General features: G+C 38.9%; 5 protein-coding genes and 1 non-coding gene across 6 annotated transcripts; 2 read left to right on the top strand and 4 right to left on the bottom strand.

Annotated features, from left to right (window-relative positions):
* Window positions 1–156: 156 nt before the first annotated feature.
* On the top strand, window positions 157–249 carry NCU15181. The gene has a single exon. It is a non-coding gene; the product is annotated as a tRNA-Glu (tRNA).
* A 238-nt stretch (window positions 250–487) lies between these two features.
* NCU08663 (60S ribosomal export protein NMD3) lies at window positions 488–2,686 on the bottom strand. The gene is made up of 2 exons (XM_956871.2): window positions 2,358–2,686; window positions 488–2,296 (listed from the first exon to the last, which is right to left on the bottom strand). The coding sequence occupies exons 1-2, from the start codon at window positions 2,417–2,419 to the stop codon at window positions 799–801; spliced, it is 1,560 nt and encodes a 519-aa protein (XP_961964.1). The 5' UTR covers window positions 2,420–2,686; the 3' UTR covers window positions 488–798.
* A 94-nt stretch (window positions 2,687–2,780) lies between these two features.
* Window positions 2,781–4,199, bottom strand: NCU08664 (tetratricopeptide repeat protein 1). Its single transcript, XM_956872.2, has 2 exons — window positions 3,904–4,199; window positions 2,781–3,825 (listed from the first exon to the last, which is right to left on the bottom strand). Exons 1-2 carry the CDS (start codon window positions 4,021–4,023, stop codon window positions 3,085–3,087), a joined length of 861 nt encoding a protein of 286 aa, XP_961965.2. The 5' UTR covers window positions 4,024–4,199; the 3' UTR covers window positions 2,781–3,084.
* A 12,840-nt stretch (window positions 4,200–17,039) lies between these two features.
* On the top strand, window positions 17,040–19,004 carry NCU08666 (HAD superfamily hydrolase). Its single transcript, XM_956922.2, has 2 exons — window positions 17,040–17,560; window positions 17,618–19,004. The coding sequence occupies exons 1-2, from the start codon at window positions 17,544–17,546 to the stop codon at window positions 18,627–18,629; spliced, it is 1,029 nt and encodes a 342-aa protein (XP_962015.1). The 5' UTR covers window positions 17,040–17,543; the 3' UTR covers window positions 18,630–19,004.
* Window positions 19,005–19,391: 387 nt separating this feature from the next.
* Window positions 19,392–20,683, bottom strand: NCU08667 (hypothetical protein; the record flags this gene model as incomplete). The annotated part of the gene is made up of 1 exon (XM_956923.3): window positions 19,392–20,683. Exon 1 carries the CDS (start codon window positions 20,625–20,627, stop codon window positions 19,392–19,394), a length of 1,236 nt encoding a protein of 411 aa, XP_962016.2. The 5' UTR covers window positions 20,628–20,683.
* A 1,001-nt stretch (window positions 20,684–21,684) lies between these two features.
* NCU08668 (pre-rRNA-processing protein esf-2) lies at window positions 21,685–23,140 on the bottom strand. Its single transcript, XM_956924.2, has 2 exons — window positions 22,402–23,140; window positions 21,685–22,327 (listed from the first exon to the last, which is right to left on the bottom strand). Exons 1-2 carry the CDS (start codon window positions 22,964–22,966, stop codon window positions 21,870–21,872), a joined length of 1,023 nt encoding a protein of 340 aa, XP_962017.1. The 5' UTR covers window positions 22,967–23,140; the 3' UTR covers window positions 21,685–21,869.
* Window positions 23,141–23,391: the final 251 nt, after the last annotated feature.

Raw genomic sequence — 23,391 nt, 5'->3', positions numbered from 1 at the left:
CCTTTTTGCCTTTAGCCCACCTACTACTGAACCCCTGACCCATGTCACACCCAACCCTCAACTCCACCACACAATTCATGAACAATTCGTGCTTTTCCGGTTCAAGAACACATCCTCTGGTGACAAAAGCATAAAACAATCGGAAGCCATCCTTCATCGGGTATGGTGTAGCGGTAACATCGTTGACTCTCACTTGTTTACAAGTGTCTGTTTTCTCAACAGCCCCGGGTTCGACTCCCGGTATCCGAGCGATAACGATCAACCTTCTGGTTCTCTTTTTTTCGTTTTATTTTTTCCATCTTTTCTCTTCGTTTCAAAGTTGTTCCTTGGCCCCCTCTGCATCGTTGTGAAACCCCGCGCATTTTGTGATATGTTTTCCTTTTTCTGGGGTTGTATGCTTTGGAACCTTTGTCCGGACTCGAAATAAACCTGTTTTCATAATTGATGATGACCGAAGGCGACAAGATAAAACAGACGGATGGAAAACATTTTGAGCAGATGTGTAACACTAGGCCTTGACTGACCAAGATCATCGTACATGACAAGTTGCACATCTTCGTTGATTTAGTACTTTGACGGTCGTAGCATCCTTTCAACCACGTCTATGCATTCACAACTATAAAGACAACAGAATGTTGGATGCAGAGGGCGCCAACACGGCAAGCCCATTCCCGAATCTATTCATGAAATGCCTTAAAAACGCAAACCCTGAAGAACAGCTAACTCCCAGAATTTTGATTTACCCCGAATCCCAAAGCCATTCACATCCACATATCAGACTCCAATCAAGATCACATCCTACTCCTTATCCTGAATCTCCATTTCCTCAAAGTCATCGAGGAGCTCGTCCATGCTGATCTTGGGGCCATCCTCCTCAGCCTCCGTCATCATGTCGGTATCGGCAATGCTCATGGCATCCGCCTCCCTCTTGGTCTTGAGCGAGTTCTTGTACAGAGCAAGAGCAGCACGAAGCTCCTCGTCCTCCTCGACATCGCGCAAGAACATCTCGTACTCGGCATCCATCTTGGCCTGGTCCGAAGCCTTGGGCAGCAGCTCGCCCTCGTCCTTGGCCATGCGCTTGAGCTTCCAGTTTCTCTTTCTGTTGCGGCGGCGGTTCGGGTAGTGCTTCTTGACGAGAACAACGTCAGGGATCATGGAACCGTACGCCTTGGAGCTCTCAATCGCCTCGAGCGCGTCCGAGTTGAAGTTGGTACCCTCGAGCATGTAACCCAGCACCGAGTCACCGGCGTGGAGATGCTGGCCGAGATGTGTGCGAGTGAAGTAGACGTTGTCGTTCACGCCGAGATCGGAGGCACGAGCGACCTGGACCTCGGAGAGAAGCCACTTTCCTTTTCGTACGCCTGTGGACTCGATGTCCATAACGATAAACTCAACAAGATCGGGAGTGCCGGCAAGCGGATGGAAGGGAGCACGCCAGTAGATATCGGCGCTGACTTCGGCGGTCTGGAGGGTGTTGGGGTCGAGAAGGTTGACAGATGTTCCTATCCTGTGGCAAAGGACAAGGGGAGAAATGTTGCCAATGGACTTGGCGAGTTTGAGAGGAAGGGCAACCAAATCGTCTCTGCAAACAGGCACGATTTCGACGGAGTAGTTGTACTTGTACGACTTGTTGCCGGTGTGTGTATCCGCGGAAATAAGATGCCTCGACTCCTTGGTGAGAACTGGTACGACGGACTTCAGGAAGCTGATGAATCCCTCGGCCTGGTTCTTCTGGGCAAAGTAGAAATCGATACCGTCCTTCTCTTCCTTGATGTTGATTGTGTCGCGATGGGCCTGGTGCCTGAGAATGAGCTGTTCGAGGAAAAGGAACGTCCTCTTGTGGGTGACCTTTTGGCGGACCTGTACGGCGGCGCGCCAGACGTTGGCTGTGTATGACTTGGCGCAGTCCTTGCACTGCTGGCTGGCGACGACGTAAGTGACCTCGAAGCTTTGCTGCATCAACACACCATCCGCCACCTGATCCTGAACCGTAACCTGAACCTTGACTCTTCGCGAATGGGGTTCTGTCCAAATGAACCTGGCGTCTGTGATGCGGACCTTGCCCAAATTCCTCAGTTTCTTCAAGCATAGCGACAACAACTCTCTCGATTCGGGGGCGGCTGTGACCCAGCTGGCGGGGGGTAGGAGCCATCTGTCGCAATCTTTGCAGAAGTGGAGGGTGGCCTCGCGCTGGATGCCCTGGGAGATATCGACGGTGGACTTGATGCAGTCGTAGCAAAGAGCGCCGGCGGAGGATGTGCCATCGATGGGAGCGCCGCAGTTGCAGCAGAGAATGCTATTGGTGGTGTCAGCAATCATGCCTTCGATAACCTTCAGTCTTCATGGTCAAAACTCACGTAGCACCTGTCCTGGCAGAGCCCATCAACGGGGCCATGGCCATAGGAGCGTCGAGATCCATGATTAATGAAGTTGTGGTTTGCGACAAGATATGAATCGGGGTATCAATTGTAAAAACAAACAAAAGTCGCTATGTCGTGAAAAGGAAAACCTGGGAGTTCCGTCGCAATCACAAGTGAAGTTGCTGCGGATGAGAAAGAAGTTGACGACTGGAAATTTGAATGGACCAGGACGAGAACGAGTCGCTGGGGGGGAACGTTGGAGGCGCTGACGGGACGGTCGTCAATAAATTTCTTGATGGGCCCAGCACCAAATCGCCCCGCGCTGCATTGATAAGCAATTCGTTATCGGCTATCGGCTACCGTGGGTACTTAGAGGTATTAGCACAAGCCAGTGCAGCAGTACGTACAATTGTGGCGTTCTACTGCCGGCTTTGCCACACCAATAAATCAGCCTCAAAACTTATGGAGCTTTAGCTCCGGCCAGCTGTATTGCAGCTGTCGGGTACGAGCTCCTGATCATCTCCCCCCCTTGTCGATCTGTTGACATTGAACTGTCGATTCGTGTTGACTACTGGTCGATAATATTTTCAGGTGACTGGAAAATCAGCTTTCCCAGTCAGAGGTGCATATGGCTGGGTGACTGGACTATCAAGAAGCCATTCATCCTCAACCACGACGCTGGTAGGCATCGCAAGAGCCCTGACCCTCATTAACTTTCACAACATTACTTTTTGCCTTCGCCACCACCTCCCTGGAAATTCATGCTGTAACCACCGGTCTTCTCATCCTTCACCATCTTGAAATGGTCAGTGCTAAGACCAAACGGCTTAAGCAACCCATTCCCAAGGTCCTTCAACTTGCCCCACATTTCAGCAGTCTCCTTCTCCTGAGCAGCCTTGGCCCGGGGCGGCAGTGCTCTGAGTTGCGCCTGGACGAGCTTTCGGTCGGTAGCCGTAAGGTTGGTCATGGCAGATAGCTTCTTGTAATCCTCGATAGCCCCCTCGAGGGTGGACCATCCACCCAGCTCGCTCCTTGCCCGGGCCCGGCGTAGCAGAGCTTTGGCCCGTATCCTGGCAATATCCTCTAGTCGCTTTTGGCGGGCAATCTGCGCTTCAGTTTCCGTGACAGGAACGGCGGGTCCGGCCTTTGCTGCACCAGCGCTGACAATCTCCTCTTCGACATCTTCCTTCTCCTTCTCTTCCTTCTCGGCAGCCAGCTTGTCCTCCCGCTCTAGCTTGTCAAGCAAGTCCAGAGCTTTGGTTGCGTGCGTGATGGCATCCTTCCAAGCTTCCAGCATGAGGTGACAGGCGGCCACGTTGGAGCGCAAGACGGCCAAGGGGTAGTCCAGGTAGTTTGGACAAACAGCAATGGCTTCGTCATATTTGTTGAGGGCGGCATCGTATTTGCCCGAGGTGAAGAGGGCGTTTGCCTCTGCTTTGTGTGTGTTGGACTCAGCTACCAATTCCTGCTGAGGCGGTCAGTCACAGAGGTTTGGGCATCAAGAGGGTCTTTGTTGTTGTTGCTTTTGGTCGTGGGTACTTGCAGCCTCTTCTTCAGGTGAGAATTTGATATCGGCCTGCTTGGATTCATCATTTTCTTCCTCTGCTTGAGGATCCTTGACCTTCTTCTGCTCAAGCTTGTCATCAGGAGTTTTGGAACTCATTTTCAAGGCAGGTTTGTTTAAAGTGCTACAAGGTTGCCGGTATCGGAATGGTAGTATCTTTTCAGTAGCTCGGAGTGAAAGCTGGAAGGAGGTCTGTAGAAGGAAGGCGTTTTGCGGATGAGATAATGGGACATGCGAGATAAGAAGCCGCGCGCGGACGGAAGCTGTCAGGGGCGGGCAGCGGGCATTTACGCAGGAGCTTGGGCACGGCAGCTACCTCTAGGCATTGCAGGTCTTGGCAAAAGTGGACCTCTACACTACGTCTGTTGGTATCGGAATCCGAAGTGAAGTTATCTGGTACCAGTACTGGGAGAGGGGGGTGTTACAAACTCTTCGCGAATTGTCTTTGGACAGTTAGGAATTTGGTGACTTGTACTTAGATCCCTCGCGCGGTTTAAGTATTTGAATGTCCCAACGTTTTTTTTGCAAAATGTTCGGTAATTAATTGACTATAACTTGACAGACACCTGATAGTCCAAATTCTTAAAATGTTTGGATATCCGGACGTTTCGCTGGGCGGGATTGTTAATTGATAGTAAATTGGCAGTCGTAACCAGTTTAACATTGGGGGTTCCCGAGGTGCCTAAGTACAGATCGAAAGACCCCCCCCCTCCCAGTACGGACCTCATTCGATGAAGTCACTGCCAAACAAAACAGCTGGCCACTGACTGCACTGGATTCACTCAGTCGTAATTCCGTTCGAATACGACGTCAGTAGTAAACCGTTCATAACCGGGTAAAAATGCGGTGAAATGGAATAATCAGAAAATATTCGTTACCAGGAATTCCAAGTACCCGGCATGTTATGGGGCATTCTTAGTAGATACCTAGATGCTCTGTCTTGTCATAGCAGCCGCTTACTGGAGCGTATAGTCTATCATATAAGAGTGTTCGTCCCGTCAACCTCTATTAAGGTTAACGGATTATTAATTTATATTATACCAATCTTACATCTATCTTACTCACACTCAGTAAAATCGTATACAAGGTTCTAGGTTGAGGTTCGCGATAGCTCTTATCTTTAATTTCCTTTAACAAGATTATCGTTAATTATTATACACTATTACTCTATCTAGCAACTAATTACTTACATTATTATTCTCTATTATTACTACTTATAAAGCACATCTTCGCGTAATAAGTAGTATCTATAATTTAGTTTCAAACCAACTTTATTATTCCTTACGTTTCTTCCTTTCGTCGAAGGGGGAGATATATTAAATCTAATAACAATTTATTAAATTTTACAACCATTATTCAACTTTTACCCTTTTAAATTAAATATTTATACTTTTACTCCTTAAAATCCCCTCTTTTCTTTATTATTTTATTACTACTTATTCCAGTCTAAAGGCTAGATTGAATAATATTAAAAACTAATTAAGCAAACCCTTAAACGGCTTTTAACCTCTAAGAAGAAAGTTTAATATATAAAGTATATTAAATTATTAAATTTACTACGTATAAGCCGCAATTTTACTATAAGGAAAGATTTTAACCTTTAGCTACTAAATTACTTATTAAGGTAGTATAGTTATACTTAAATAAAGAAACCGGCTATATTGAAATTAAACCCAACTAATCCGCTAATACTAGTAATAATATTTATAATAGAGGATGGATTATTAATTTAAATATAGCGGACCGCAAAGTTCAATAGGTCCTACGTAAATATTATTAATTGGTTGTTAATTATCTAGTCCTAATATATTAAAATTAACTATTTACAATTAAAGAAGGAGTATCGTTATAATTACGGAAGAAGAATTAAAAATAATTTATAGCCCGAATTAAAGCGAATAATATTACTATTAATATTACCACCCAAATACCTATTCCCCCTAGTACTAATAATATAAACGTATACTCCTCGCTAATAACTTTTTCGGATATTATTAAAATAATTAATATACTAGCCCTTATTAATCTAATATAAATTCCTATACTACCTTCCTTACTATCTACGCCTATTAAATAATATATTTAATTAAATTTAATTTAACGACCCTTTTCGCCAACTAAGTTAATAATCTCGTAAATAAGCTTAATTATTAAGATTACTACTAATATTACTCAATAATTAACTACTAATCCTACTACTAAATATTTCGGAAATTTCGTATAAGCTGAAACCCTCCTACATTTAGTATAAAAATAATAATAAGAATAAATAAATTAGTATTTAAGAATTGCTCTCGCTAACTACTTTCTAACGTACTTTATTAACCTAAATTAAAATACTATATACTTTACCTAATATAATGTAAAAATTGGAGGTAGATCTCCGAATCCTCTACTTTACTTTACCCAACCGGTTTATAATATTATACGCTTAACTTAAAATAGTATAAAATTTAATTTCAATCTCCCAGCGCCCGCTACTATAAAGCGTACCGCCGCTTAGCCGTACGAAAACCCTACTATTTATTATAATTAGTATTTTAATAGTCTCGTTAGCCCAACCAGCGAAACGGCTATAATTAGCGTTAGAGATCCGTATAATACTACTAACTTAATTAATTAAATAAAAAATCTTCGTATTAACCGCACTAACTAACAACCCCTATTCAATAATATTAACTAACTTCCTATTTATTTTTACAAATATATACTAATTCTAACTATAAGCTATAATATCTCCGGATAAGCTTTAAGGATAAACTTTAAAAAATTAATAAATTAGACCCCGGTAAGCGAGAAATAAATTAAATAATAAGGACTACCGCCCGTAATACTAAGTAATAATAATTACTTACTATCAACCATCCCAAAAGCTCCTACTCCTTCTATACATTTAACTTTTCACTAAAATACTTATTCTACTAATAATCTATAAACTATACACTTCAATATTAGATCCGATACTTCTATTCTATTAATTAAAGCTAATAGCAATAGTACAATAACAGATAATATAGCGCTTCGCGAAATATTTAAGGATCTATATAATTATATTAAAGATTTAGAAAATTAGAATTAAATTTTTACTAAATCCATCTCTAAAATTAATATTAATAGTTATTAAATAGTGAAGGAGGAACCTTTTAAAGTATTAAATATTAAAATGTATTTCCCTAATGTAAAACCTAATAAGTTAAAGAAAGGTATTTATTAAAACGGTAAGATTAATATTTATACTACTTTCTATAAATTTAATTATATAATTAAAGGGCACCTAAAAAATTACTTAGAAAGATACTAAATTCTTACTAATAACCTTAATTAATTATTTTATAGTATAGTATTATACTAATAGAATTTTACTCTCTTTAAGGATAAACGTAACAACCTTTACAATAGTCTCAATAAAACTCTCTATACGCTAGGCCTCATATTCGGCATTAAGTTCTATAAAGTGTAAAAATAATTAAATATAAATAAATTTACTATAGAACTATATAAGATTAATATATAGGCGCTTTGTAATTATTTAACCTAATTATTTAGGTATACTCGCCTTTAAGGAGATGCTTCGGACTTCTAATTGTATATTCGATTGTAGAATAGCCTATACCTAATAATATAAATTATATATATTCCTCCGGAATAGAACGTTAATTTTAGTGAATATATTAATAAAATTAAATAGAAGGCTATTTTAATACGCTGCTTATTCTTTAACTCTTTAAAGAGTGGATAAATAACTTATTTTACTACTAGTAGCTTTAATAATAAGGATAATAATTCTAACGTTTATATTAAATTTTAGAGAAATTATAATAGTAGTAAACCTTTTCGGAAAAACTTCTTATTTTATAATAACGGGTTCAATAGTAAATTAAGTAGGAAATTGTATTTTAATAAGGAATATAAGAACTTTAGTAATAAGTTTAATAAGTACAATACTAGCCGATCGGGCAACGGCAATAATCGCTAGCACTATTAGGGTAAAAGATTTAAACGCCGTTAGGTCTTATAGAACGGCCGTTATATTTATACTTCTATTACAATAGTTTTCGCAAATAATTCTAATATAAACAACAAAGTCTACAACCTATAAAGTAAAGGTTACTATTTTATTAGGGATTTTAAGGAAGAGGTAGAAGAGTTTATAGTAGATACTTCCGAAGTTAAATATAATAATAAATCTTCTACCTACTTTACTAGTTATTTAATTCTTAATAAATTTTTATTTCCTAGTATTTTATTATTTTATATCCTTTTATATGTAATAATTAATAAATTAATAATTATTCTTAATATAATTCCTATTAGAAGTATTAATTCCAATGGGTCTATACAACCCTTATCGTTAAATCTATTATCCAATACCAAATTTATAATAATTCCTAAATATTTAGAGAAGGCTTAAGCTTCTTATAGGTCGTCCAATCCTTTATTTAATAATCGAATAACCTCTACCGTAAATAATTAGAAATTATTTAGCTAAATTAGAATATTAAAGAAAGCGAACGTCTAAATAAGCTTACTAACGTTAATAAATAGACGGAAGCCCGAATTATCGGAAGTTTAGTACAAAAGCTAATATACGCTACTTACTTTTACCGAAGGATAAATTATTAAAATAATCCCGGATATTATTTTTAAGAATAGGAAAATAAACTTGCAGAAAATTACATTATATCTATAAGTTAATATTAAATTTAATCTTAATATATCTATTGTCACTATATATTTTAACTTAGGTTATTTATTAACGGTGGCAAACAAAGTATTTATTAAAGAATTTTCGCCGAATATAAGGTATAAAGTAGTACTACCTAGTATTATAAAAAGTATTAATTTAAAAATTATTATTAATATAGTTATTAAATTTAATTTTTATATAGAAGGAAAGGTTAATAGTATTAAGGTTAACGGATACTTTTAAATATCCGCTTTAATTATTAATAAATTAAGCCCGAATATACTATTAGGAATAGACTTCCTTCGCTACTATAGTACGAAGCTGGACTTTAATACCGCTTTATATTCTTTTAAATTAGTCTTTAATATAAAGGTTTAGGGTAAAGTCTATTTTAAAAGAATTAAAGTAAAGGAGGACGTTTTTATTACCGAAGTCTTTACTAAATTTAATATTCTATTATTAGGAAGGCAATTAAGAATTATCCTAATAAAGTACAACACTTAATTTAATAATTAATATAATCTAAATAAACATCCCGCTTATAATTTTTACGTACAATACCCTTATTTATTAAATACTATTGTAGATAATAAAATTCGTAAAGTTATACTATTTTTAAACTAATCCAAAGAACCGGTATTTATCCTTAAAGGAATTCGGGTAGGTATAATTATACGACTATCGTCCAAAGTTAGCGAGATAATTATACTAATTAACGCTTCGGACATAATATTTCTTATCCCCGAAATTTAAACCGGACTTACCTAAAAATAATACGCTATATTTATCAATAGAATTACTAAGGACGAAAAGGAAGAGGTTATTAGGAAGAATACCTTTAAAGTGCCCTCCTACAGAATTACTAAGCCTATTAATATTAAAACTATTCTTTCTAAAGTAAGTATTAGTATTTATAATACGGATCCCAATTTCTTAAAGCAAATTAAAAGCCTCCTAAATAAATATATTAATATTTTTAGAAACCGAAGGATCGTACTAATAAAAGAGGAAAATAAAATACGTATTAATTTAATTGAGGGATAGTAAAACTAGTAGAGAATTATTAAGCTTTACTCTTTAAGTGCTAAGGATTGTAAATTCCTTAATAAGGAATATAATAAAATATACGCTTAAAGTAAAATATCGTTTATATTACAACTAATTCCTATTATTTACTTAATATTTATTATTTAGAGAAAAGTTAATAGAATTAATAAGGGACGTACAATAATTAATCTTCGCCCGTTTAATAGTATTACTATATTAAATATATATCCTTTATCCAATTAAAAAAATATTATTAACGCTATAGTTAGTAAAAAATTCTTTTTAATTTTTAACGCCGCTAGGTTTTTCTATTAATTGCTTATTTTTATTAAGTATTGCAACTATATAATAATTATTAACCCCCGAGGTTTTGAATAATCTAATATTATACTAATAGATTTTAAGAATTTTCTAGTGTTTATATAGCGCTTTATAGACCGGTTGTTCTTTAAACACCGTTCATTCGTACGTACTTATATTAATAATATCGTTATTTTCAACGACACTTAGGAAGAATATTTAACCTACCTTACTATTATTATAGACCTTCTTAACAAGTATCGCATTTATATTAATACTAATAAATCTTTCGCAAAGTATCTTTCTATATAGCTACTTAGTAGTATTATCGACGGAGAGGGTTATAAATATACGGAAAATCGTATTAAAGCCTTCCAAAAGCTAACCTTCCCTAATATATTTAATAATTTTAAGACTTATTTTAATATAATTAATTAGCTACGTTAAAGTATACTATAATTCATTATTAAGGAAGAACTATTTAATTAAAGAAAGATAGAACTATTATAGCAAGTATACGAATTGGGTAATTTGTAGGTAGGTTCAATAAAATAAGCAAGGCAAATATATACTTTTAAAATTAAATTCAAATTAACCCTAGAAGAACGCGAAGCCTTCCGTATTATATAGGAAAACTTATACAATTAAACATATCTTTTCTACTATATAAAGAGCGAAACGCTATTTATTAAAATTAATACTAGCGGTTCGGTATATAGCGTTTATATCTTTTAATTTAAATACCTATAAGATAGAGAATCTATTCCCGGAATAAGTAAAATCCTACTAACTATAATTAAACCTATATACTTCCTATTAAAATTAACGTCCTCCGCCGAAAAGAAGTATAGTTCTACGGAAGTAGAAATCGTGGCTATTATCTAGGTATTACAAAAGTTCCGAAAAATAGTTCAATTTAACAAACATCGTATTAACGTTATTACTAACTATACTTCTACTACTAGAATTATTAAATATACTTCGTTATATACAATAAATCTAATTAAAATTAATTTAAAGTTTATAAATACTATTAATTAAGTATCCCAATTTAATTTAAATATATTCTATATTCCTAGCTTATTGAATATTATACTAAATACGCTATTAAGGCTACTAACTACTAAAACCGTTAACAAGAATAATACTTTCGATAAATTGGCCGATATCTAGTCTAACTTTACGTAAGTATAGAATATCAACTATTAAAATAGTTTTAATACGTTTTTATTTATATATATTAAAGTTATTCCGGATACTTATTAAATTTCACTAATTATTATACTAAAATTTCACTAATAATTAATTAATACTTATCCTAAGGACCCAAAATATACTAAGGTTCTCCGGCTAATCGAGAAGGCTAATACTCTAAAATATATTTATATACAATAATCGGAAAAGCGCCCAAATCTACTAATAGGCCCCTATTTACTCGAAAATAGTCTACTTTACTATATCGACTATTAAAACGTACATCGGTTGTATATTTTTTAAATTTATATATAAAAGATATTAGAATTAGTGTATAATGAGAAGTACTATTTTAGAATTAACCGAATAATAGATAATTTAATGTACTTCTATATAAAGCGAAAAACCTAAATAGTACGTAAGTATATTAAATACTATAAAGTTTACTATTAAAATTAATAAAATAAGTAACCGACCCTTAGAGAATTGCTACTATTTCAAATATTTCTAAAATTATTCTACACTATTACTATAGACTTCGTTATTAATATACCGATAATTAAAGCGGCCGGTACAATGTAGGCCCTTAAGGGTTTCCCGGAATTTAATACTATATATACCGTTACCTACAAATTTAATAAGAAGGTACTATTAATAACTAATTATTCCACCTATAATATATAGGAATAAACTAAAATATTACTTCAAACTTTACAACTTTATAATTAGGGTTTACCGGTAGCTATTATTAATAACTGAAATTCTAAGTTTATTTTTATAATTTAGAAGAGTATTTTCGAAGTATTAGCAATCAATTTACTATTTTCAATAGCCTATTATACTTAAATAGACGGTTAATTAGAAAGAATTAATTAAATTACTAAGATAACTATTCATATATAGTACGTAATAAGTATTATTCTTTGGATATTAATACTAGCCGTATTGTAGTACAATTTAAATAATACTATTTAATCTACTATTAATTTGTTACTAAATAAGCTTATATACAACTTTAAGCCGCAAGCGGCCTTCGATCTACTTATACCGAATAATTAGGAAGCTACTACTACGGAATTTTTAATAATTATTTATTAAGAATATTAATTCGAGGTTATAGAACTTATTAATTAAATTAAAATAACTACGAAGGAACAATATAATTCTAAATACTCCCTAATAACCTTCGACGTAGGCGATAAAGTTTACTTGCGTCTTAATAAAAGTTATTACCTCCTTAGGAGTTTAAAGAAAAAATAATTAATAGAATAAATAAACTCCTATTGGATTCTCAAAAAAATTGGCCTATTAACTTACCGGCTTAACTTACTTAGTACTTAACGTACCTATTCTATTATATTCGTAGTACATTTTTATAAATTAATATAAAGTCTCAATTCATTTAATTACGAAATTCTACTACCACTACTAATTAAAATAGACGAATAAAAGGAATAGGAAATTGAAAACTTCGTTACTAAAAGCTAAGGTCCGTTAAATATATAATATTTAATTAAATAAATTAAATACTAAAATAAGAATAATATATAGGAACTACGTAGTAAATTTATAAAGAATTCGAAGGAATTAGTAAAAGAATTTAATAAGGAATATCCATTAAATTTACTATTCCGCAATAATCGTAGGAAGGTAATTTAGCGCATTAAAGGTATATTTTAACGGATACGTCGTTAGAATTAATAAAAAATATAATATTTTTTATCGAAAGAGGAAGAGATTACTTAGAAACTATAAAGGTTTAAGAACTTTTCTTTTATTCAAAGTTTTTCTATTTTTCTTTCTATATTAAATTTTCCTATAAAAATTATATTTTCTATATTTTCTATTAAAATTTCTAAAACTTCGTTTAAAAGTACATCTAAGCGGAGGTAAGCCTATTATTAGTAGTATATAGGATAATATACCGTATACTACTTATAATTTTAATTAAAAACATTTCTATTCCAATTAAGTAAGTACGTATAATCGTACGAAGGTAGCGGTAACTACGGTTATATATAGTAAACGGCCCTAGTAAGTAAATATTCGTAAAAGAAGAATTTTAGTACGTATATACAACTTTCAAAAGAATTAAAATTATTTAGCTACTTTCATACTTTCTCCTTTTTACCCTAATAATTTTATTACTACCTACCCTATCTTTATACGCTTAATTCTACTACAACCTTATATAATAATCTTATTAAAATTAATTATTATTTATTAATCCTCTTTTATCTTATATTCGCTAATTACAACCGCAATACAATAAAATAGCTAATATTAATATAAATTCTCTACTACCTACCAATAACCTATTCGTAGCCCTTAATAATTAAATTAATAGTTCTAATTATAATAATAATTTGCGTAATCTTATAGTAAACTAGCAATTCGCCCCACAATCACTCAAATACAACCCCCAGTTCGGCGTATTGGCTAATACAATAAAATACCTCAACTATTATACTATTAACAATATTCCTAGTAAAATTATCAATTTAGGAATAGATAGTATATATATTATACTACCTAGCTTTATAACCGACTTTATCGAACAAATAAACTTAGTCTTACTTAGATATTTCTTTAATTATATTCGCTATAAGTATACTGTTAATATATTTAATAATTTTAATTAAAATTATAGCCCCTATAATCCCCTTAGCCATCTTCCTAATAAATCTTTCTAATTTACTTAAAGAATTCTTATTTATAACCCTAAGAAAATAAAAAATAATAGACGCCTAGTACCGATTATAACTACCAACTATCTCTTTATATTATATAAAAATAAATTATATTTTATTCTTTATAGTACTATCGATTGTATAGGTAAATTAATTAATATAAATTTAATAATCCTATACTCTATTAATAGCAACCTTACTTACCTTACGCTAATATTTTTATTAAATAAATTTCCAAAGGACTTAATTCCTAATAGTTATAATAGATCCTAATAAGAGTAGGAGTCTAATGCTCTTACTAAATTTAACAATACTAAAATTTAAGAATTATATTCTAATAGAGAATTCAATTTAATTCCTACAATCGCTATTAAATTTAATAATATCCTCTTCGGAAAAGGATATATAGAAGAGCTAATTACCGCTAGCAAACATCTTTAGGCACGCTACCCGCCTACTCTCTATAATATCTACCCTAACGGCCGTATTATTAATATTAGTAATATTAATTTCTCTAAAATTTAGGAATATTAAAAATTCGCCTAATTAACTAATAAGACTCGTAAAATTTTATAACCCTTAATTAAACCGGCCCCTATTTTATTTTGTATTAAAACCCTAATTATTAAAATAATTCCGAAAAAGGTATATAAAATTCTAACCCATATTATACAATTACACTCGGCTACTACTAGCGAAAGTAGTAATAAAGGAAAAATATATCCGACCCTCGCTAACGCCCTCGCTAATTATAATAAGAATTATACTAATCTTAATATTAAGGTCAACCGAGAACTATATATAGAAATTAAAAAGATTATTAAAATATATATAAAGAATAAGGAGGAATATAAAAAATAGTTTGCTAGTAATTATTCCTTTTTATAATATAAGCTAGTTCGTAATACTAAAATAGCTTTTAACCTTACTTTTAATAAAAAATATAATAGAAATACCAACTTTACTAATTATATCCCTTCGAAAGCAATACTACTTACTATCCAATATTCCAATTATAGTACTAGACTCCCCAAATAGATTAGTAGTTTACTAGGTAAACTTAATTATCTCTATTGTATTTAAATAACACTTACCGAATCGGCTTTAAACGAACTTCCTATAATTAAAAAAATAATTAATTATATTATCGAAATTAATAAGGAAACTACCCTACTTATTAATTTTATCTCTTACAAAAAAATCGAAAATATATTAGCGAATACTTTAGAAAAGTAAATTAAAGTTTTAGTAGCCTCTAATAAATATTAGAATAAAATTATATAAAAGTTATAAATAGAATTAATAATTCTCTATACCGAATTTAGAAAAGCGTAAGAAATTCATATTCGCCGCTATCCTACAACCTTATCTACTAATAAAACCTACATACTCGAAGCCCTTCCTAATATTACTACTCCTTATAGTATTCGTTCCAATAACCTTTCGCCTTAATATATACTTAGTTTAACAGGATTATTTAATAAATTTTATATAATAACAGCTTATTTTAATTCTCGCTTCAATACTTTATCTACTACCCGCTCTCCTCACTACGGTTATTTTCCTACCGATTAGGAATAAGAGGACTCTCTACTAGGATATAAATATTTTTATTAAGATATATAATATATAAACGAGAATGAAGAAATAGAAGAAAATAATTTTAACGATCGTATACCTCGTTGCGAATTCGGTTATTGAAGGATTAGTACTAGGTTATTAAACTATATACTTTATTCGGGTAGACGTACGTTTTTATATTGGGTGGCTAATTTCGATATAGGCGAGTGAATAAAGATTCTGATGGATAACCGGATCTTTTATATATATAATTAAACTTAATAATATTTTGTAAATAGCGAGTATTCTTCTCCTTTTGTCGAAGGGGAAATGTTATAGGGTATTTTTAGTAAATACCTAAATATTTTATTTTATTATAGTAGTTGTTTATTGGAGTGTATAGTCTATTATATAAGAGTGTTCGTCCTATTAATTTCTATTAAGGTTAACGGATTATTAATTTATATTATACTAATCTTATATCTATCTTACTTATATTTAGTGAAATTGTATACGAGGTTCTAGGTTGAGGCTTGCGATAGCTCTTGTCTTTAGTTTCCTTTGACAAGACTGTCGTTAATCGTTACGTACTGTTGCTCTGTCCAGCAACCAGTCGCTTACATTATTATTCTCTGTTATTACCATTTGTGAAGCACATCTTCGCGTAATACGGCAGGACCGCCATTACTGCGTACAGTAGAAACCCCTATTAATACAAAGACTACCTTTTGCAAAACCCCCCCTTTTGCAAAGGATTTCAACTGCCCGCATTCCCTCTGGTGTATAAGACTGCAAAGTGCAACTGCAATGGCTGACGGCCTAAAATTGCAATAACAGGGGTCTAATCTTGGTGGTAGGGCACACTTATACCTATATACCGGGGGTAAAGCTGCTCTATTGGACCCACTTTTGGAGCCCCGCAGCAGTTGTCCAGTGGCCAGAGGCCCATGTCTGGTCTGTGCACCAGATCCCTCCTTTGCAAAACCCTACCTTTTGCAAAAGTTTTGGGCTGCCGGCATTAGTTGCATTAACAGGGGTTTCTACTGTAGCATGCACAATGCGGCTCAAAGCCAAGGCCGATGTATAAATCCGAATCTTACACATGTTGTGTCACCTGTTATCTCTGCTTCATCGCACGTCTATTGACTTTTCAGCGGGGTCTTTTCGAGGTGACAGGGGAAGAAAAGGTCCGAAAGATCCCGTGTCGACTCCTCAAAAAATTCGATTTCAGTCTACTAGACTTACAGAGTTGGTAGTCCAGATCAAAATAGCAAGTGCGAGCAACTGTGTTTCTCTGTCACAGCTCAAATTGTTGCGTGGTGTGGCATTCAGTTAGTATCCATGGTACCTAGAAGCTGGAGCAGTTCGATGTCTCATATAATGAGAAGGAGCGAGGCTGGCAGCTGCAAATCTTTTTGGACCAACGCAAACCTTTTCAAGCTGAAAGTTACACGAGTGGAATTTATTGGTGTTGATCATGTTTTGAGAATTGGAATATCACATTTCTTCCTGTTTACAACCTGGTAGACCTGGACAGCATCGGCCAGCCAGCCGCCTATCAAGGTTTCCTAGAATCAGGGGTAGCAGAGGGGCACCGGGGTCCCCCGCACACGCTCCCGTTGTGTGTAGGGCGGGGAGGGGCCCGATTGCGGGACCTGGAGCTGTCTCCAACTTTTTCGACGCCGGGGGACGGGACGGACCAACCGATTGCCCAAACAACAAAACCGACGACTCATCCCGTCCAACGACCCTTCACAACATCTATTTACACTTCACCGACCCTTCCCAACAACGCGCACCGTTGTCCAAGGTTCATAATTCCCCTTCACTCAGCTCTTTGTACGAGGCCGTTCTTCCATCTGTTGGCCCCATCGACATTCACCAACCTTTCTCTGTTTACCCGATAGCCTTCACCTTCCTTCACTGCCCTCGACGACTCTTGGCGCGAGTCCCAAATAATTCCTTGTCCTAGATATAAAAGTCCCCCCTTCCCACCACTATCTCTGCACTTTCCACTTCCTCCAAACTCAACCCGGATCAAGACTTCCTTTTCGAAAGCAAGTCTCGACAACAAATCCGCCTTCCACCCGACACTCCTACCGATATCATTTAGTATTTTAGACGTTGCCTCAACCGCCACAATGTCACCCCGCACCGAGTAAGTTGCGCCATCTCACTCCACAATCGATCAATTGATGTTGACGTCTTAATACAGTTTCCCTCCCGTCCGGGCCTGCCTGTTTGACATGGACGGCCTTCTCCTCGACACCGAGGACATCTATACCCTCTGTGTGAATGAGCTTCTGCGAAAACACAAGAAGGAGAAGTTTCCCTTGCCATGGAGCATCAAGGCTCAGCTCCAAGGTCGCCCGGGTCCTGCGGCCCTTGACATCTTCCATAACTGGGCTGATTTGCCCATCACCCGTGAGCAGTACAAGGAGGAATACTACGCTCTTCAAGCTCAGAAATTCAAGCATACCACGGCTCTCCCCGGTGTCGAGGAGCTTCTGCAGAAGCTTGGCAGTACCCGCTACTGGGATCTCAAGGGGGATGCGTCTGCTACTACCAATGGCGCCACCGACAAGCCCGCCCCGAAGCCTCATCGGGTTCACATCGCCCTCGCCACATCATCCCACGAGGCGAACTTTCGCATGAAGACAAACCACATCCAGGAGCTCTTTTCGGTTTTCGAGACCCACCGTCGCGTTCTCGGCGACGACAAGCGCATCCCCGAGGGCCGTGGCAAACCCCTTCCGGACATCTACCTGATCGCCCTTAAGACGATCAACGACTCACTACCCGAGGGCGAGAAGCCCATCACACCCGAGGAATGCCTCGTCTTTGAAGACAGTATTCCCGGTGTTGAGGCTGGTCGTCGCGCCGGCATGCGCGTTGTCTGGTGCCCCCACCCAATGCTCAAGAAGGAGGTGGACAAGAATGGCGACGCCAAGCTGGTTCTCGCGGGTCTTCTTAACCAAGCTGACATTGAGAAGAAGAAGGCTCAAGCCGGCCTCACCAACGGCAAAGTCGATGCAGACGACAAGCCGGGCGAGATCGACGATGGCTGGGCGGACTACCTCCCCAGCTTGCTCGACTTTCCCTACGAGCGATACGGAATTCAGATTCCCGACGCTGTGGTCGACAAAGAGCCCTCGATGGTGGAAACTGCCAAGATCGACGAGGGAGAGGTCCTTCAGGCGGTTCAGACTGAGGTCACCGATAACTGAGCATACCACTTCATGCTCACTCACAAACCCAACTTCCTTACATTACTTCGCAAGTTAATTTCTTTGTCTGGGTTCTCACAATTTCACTTATCGGATTTTTTTTTCCTGCTGGCAGGCAGCATAGCGAGTCACCAAACAACTGGCTTAGGCGAATGGAGTTTGGGGTTGGGAGGCTACGACCACAAAATTGAGAATGATTCGGCAGGGACCTTATGGCATGGCCTGAGGTATAGAAGGAATGATAAGTAGGGACATAGGAGGATCACGTAATTAGCATCTGACGCAATTGCTTCCACCAAAAGATTCGTTAGAGCTTCGTAGATACCCCTTAGATTTATTCATGCGCATTACAACAACTGAATAAGAACTGTCGTCTCTTGAACGTGACCAAGTGAATGCTGGCAAGTTTCCAACTTCACGAGAGTGACATTGCAAATCAAAGGCGCATTACAACCCGGAGGTCCCCTAAAGTCACCCATATCGTTAGGTTTTCGCAGCAAGTTCAACATGCTCGGAAAATCCAATCAAGTTCGAACGGAAAACATCTCGCAAACTACCTAGGTCCCAAACAAAACTGCACTCTATCTCTACAAAACCACTCAAATCATTACGATACAAAACCATAACCCCTTGAAAAAAGAGAGCACAGCAGACACTCAAACAACATGACATTCTTCACACTTCACACTCTTCACACCCTAATTCCCCCTCGTTTAAGCCCTCCAAGCCCACCGAAAACCACCAAACCCTCCCTTAAACAACTCAATGCGTCTCATACCCCTTCTCCTCCTCCCCATACCCCTCCTCCTCTTCCTCGTCCTCCTCCTTCTCACCACCCATTCCAAACCCCCAATCAAACCCGTTAACCTCCTCACTAGCCCTCCTTTTCCACTTGGTCTCAACCACCGCCGGCGTAGGATTAGGAGTCCTCTGCAGCTCACTAACCAGCTTCCTCTTGCCTTCGCCCGCGACCCCCAGCGTCTCGGCAGTCATCATCAGCCGAGCGGACACGGTGGCAGGGAAGCGGAGGAGGTGTGCATTGGAGAGGTAGTCTTCTGTTTTGGCGTTTAGGAGGGGACGTGGACGGGGACGGATTATCGGTGGGGAAGTGGCTTGCGGGGATTGGGGAGGTTCGGGGTCGCATTGATTTTCGTGCTGAGGGGATTGAGTTGGAGAGGAAGAGCGAGAGGAAGAAGAAGAAGAAGAAGAAGAAGAGGTAGGGAACACTGGGGATATGGTCGAAGGAGGAGGAGGAAGAGGGAAGTTGGTGATATCCAAGGGAGAGGGGATTCCGCGACGGAGGATTGGACTAGGTGAGCGGTAGCGACGTGGAGAGTGCAACGACCCAGCAATCGGAGAAGAGGGGATGCTGGTGTTCGGAGTTGGACTGGGTGAAGAAGTGGAGAATGACCGGGACAGAGAAAGACAGCGGTATCGATCTTGACCGCGGAGGGGGCTAATAGTAGGCGAGGAAAGCGGTGTAGGTGTGGAGGGTCTGGTTCGGATGTCCGTGATCTCGTCGTCGTCATCGGAGGCGTTGCTATCCTCAAGATGATTGCTGTCATTTACCGGCGCTGCTGACGAAGAAAATGAATAACAAGAGAATCTATCCTCTGATTCTGGGGACCTCAGCTTGCAAGAAGTTTCCAACACCCAATGAGAGAACCACTCGGCATACCATTCCTCGAATTCAGGGGTTGAGGAATGGCTGGTAGCAGGTTGAACTGACTCTTGATCCCCATCTTGTGAGTGACCGCACCTTGAGCCAACGGTCGAGAAGCAGTCCTCAGGACGCAGCGAGTAATCACTTCCCTCGCTACTCACAAACGAAATAGCGGAAGACGACCTAGAGGTACTCTCCGTAACACTTGCTGCGCTCGCCCTCTCCCAAGTTGAAGCCACCGCTTCTTTCTCCCTCCGCTCACGGTGTTCGGCCAACAGGATTTTGGCCATCACCTTCCACCACATATCTTTGACCTCCTCCCTTGTCTTGAACATTCGGTCTGCTGGCGTCGGATCTTCATTTATCTCCTTGCTGTTATGGTCGGGGTTGGCAACACTCTGTGCAGATGGGGTCGCTGGCGGTGTTGACGAGATTGGCCATTCTAATAGCTTCTGCGAGTTTGACTGTTTGTCGTTTGGGGCAAAGGGGTAAAAGGTTGGTGCTCTTAGCCCAAGACGTGATCCGAAGGTAGAGCCCATAGGATTGGCTTGTGTGTCCCAGAACCACCGGTAGAGGGAGGCGAGGGGTCCGTAGATAAACCTTTGCCAGTAGAAGCTGAAAATTTCGCGGAGTCTGGACAAGCAGTCACTGGTTACTGGTAAGATGCTAACTGTCCTTGGCTGGAAAAGCACAAGGTCCGATTTTGTTGGGGGCGGAGGAGAAGGGGAAACAGATCGAGGAGTCGCTTCTCGCTCGAGAGAGGGGTTTCTTGACCAAAGTAGGGGTGTTTGAGTTGCCGAACTGATGGTTTCATTTGATGCTGAGGATGTGCTACTCGAAAACCACCTGGGTGAAGATGTGGTCATTTCCAGGCTCTCATCCTGAGACGAGCCACGCCCAGCACAGCAACTAGGTTTCAAAAGGTATATATGTTCCCACAGGGTACAGCCATCCTCGACCGTTTGAATACATGCATGGAAGAACTTGTGCATCTGATCTTCACTCAAATAACGACAAGAGCGGTCTTGGCGGATATGCCCGATGATATAGTTTGACCAGGACGTATATTGGAGTATGGTGTCCAGGCGACGTTTTGAGAAATGTTCGCAACCTTCCTCATCTACGTCAAGCATACGCTGGATGAGTCCTTGAAGTATGCGAAGGGCGTAAGTCGGGTGAGTCGTTAAATATGATCCCCTTTTGACAGCATTTGCGACAGGACAATTGGTGAAGTTGTATCGAGTGTTGACCGTATCGTCAGGGGCACTCTTCCTCGTGGCTGGGATTTGGAATGTGCTCATGGTGGGCCAATTAAACCAAACGCCGGCCGGTTTCTGTGCAGCGTCGATAAGTAGGGATATGACAAAGTGACGGAAATGGAGATGCTCTCATAGCAAAAGGAAATCAGGTTGGGTATCAAGATGACTGAAGGCAGAAAAATATATACAATTGCCTAAGGGAAAGAAAATCAACACCACCCATCTCTAATGTCTCGGAGTCGCTTTGACGACAGAAATCCCACAGGTACATGAACGCTCCGTGTCTCAAACCTATTGTTCGGGGGCCAAACGAGAAGGTTAAAAGATCTTGCTGAGCACTCTTTGTACTTGCTCGGGCTGTGTCTCATCGAGCTTCCTCTTCTTGGCCAAGGGTATTTGCTTGAATGTTCTCCTCTTATCGTCGTTTGTTGTCGTCGTCGTCGTTGCCGCCGCCGAGGGAATAGTAGATTCTGTGACTTGGGCGGCACCCTCACCGCCCGCTTTGCTGCCCTTGGACGCCTTCTTTGCCTGAATGCCCTGCAGCACCTTGGCCCTCTCCACGTTGCGGACGAACTCCTTGTTTTCTTTGGTTGTCTTGGAGATTTCGGCGCGCATTCTGCTGGATCGCTCGGCGTTCTCAGCAGCGATTTGTTCGGTCAGGTTGTGCCACTTGAAACCCTTGAGGTAGAGCAAGTTCCAGATATCGTCGCGGTAGTAGGATCCCTTCTTGCCTCCGATTGGACGGGCATTGAGGAGTTCGCATGCCTTTTTGGCGTCTGCAAACAAACGGGTTTTCTTGTTAGCGTCTTTGTACTTGGGTCTCAGCGAGTCTCACGGAATGAAGACCTACCCTTCTTCTTGACAAACTCAATCCAGCCTTCTGTAAACATCTTCTTTTTATTGCCTCCGCTGCGAATGCGCTTGCGTCGCGCAACTGGGTCCTCGGGGGCCAGGAAAATGCGATTCAACTTTCCGTACGGCTCCAGCAGGGAGCGCAACTTGGCAGGAGTCATGAAAGGTGGTACCCTGGAGATGTACACCACTCCCGACTTCTTGATGGCCTCCTCCGTGACGATGAGATTCTTCTTTGTGAGAGGCTTCGTCATGCCCGGAAGGTCACTCGCTAGTACCGACTTCTTCTCCTTCTCCTTCTTTCCATCCTTCTTTTCCTTTCCATCTGTTGTTTCCTGGCCGTCCTTTGCAGGTGCATCCTTGCTTTCAGCATCATCTTGGTCGTGTTCCTCCTCTGCGTCGGTAAAGTCGTCGGCTTCGCTGTCCTCGTCATCGCTCACTCTTCTGCGCTTGGCGTTACGGCCACCCTTTTGGAAATCATCCTCCGAGTCAGAACCGTGGCCCGCATCGTCGTCGCTATCGCCAGCATCGAGGAACTTGTTTCTGACATCGTCCTCCGGCATTGTCGATGGATGATTGACTTGTGTTTCTAATTGGTGGACTTTTTGTTGTATGCTGAAAGTTTCGTAGGTTGAATGATTGGGTCGTTATGGGGAGATTTAGGGCAGTCGGGTGTTTGTTTGCGTTGGAGAAGGATCACGACGCGATTCGCAAGTCTTCTTTTGGCGTGGAAGCGCTGGACGGACATGGCTGCTGCTGTTTCTCAAAATTTCTGGCTCCACTGGGGGCCACAGGCAGGAAGGGACCGTGCACGCAGGGCCGATAAGAGATAACAAAGTATGAATGGGAATGGAAGTTCAGGTTGGCTGATCCCGTCCCCGCCTTAGGTTCCTTCCGAGGTGGAGTTCATACACTGCAGACCCGACCCCGCGCTGCCAACAACTCTTTATCTTATCAAAGCTCCCCCGGCCTGCCGCCGAGAAACGGA

This window comes from Neurospora crassa, linkage group IV, assembly GCF_000182925.2.
Source record: "Neurospora crassa OR74A linkage group IV, whole genome shotgun sequence".
Lineage (NCBI taxonomy): Eukaryota > Fungi > Ascomycota > Sordariomycetes > Sordariales > Sordariaceae > Neurospora > Neurospora crassa.
This window is presented reverse-complemented; position numbering and strand designations above follow the sequence as displayed.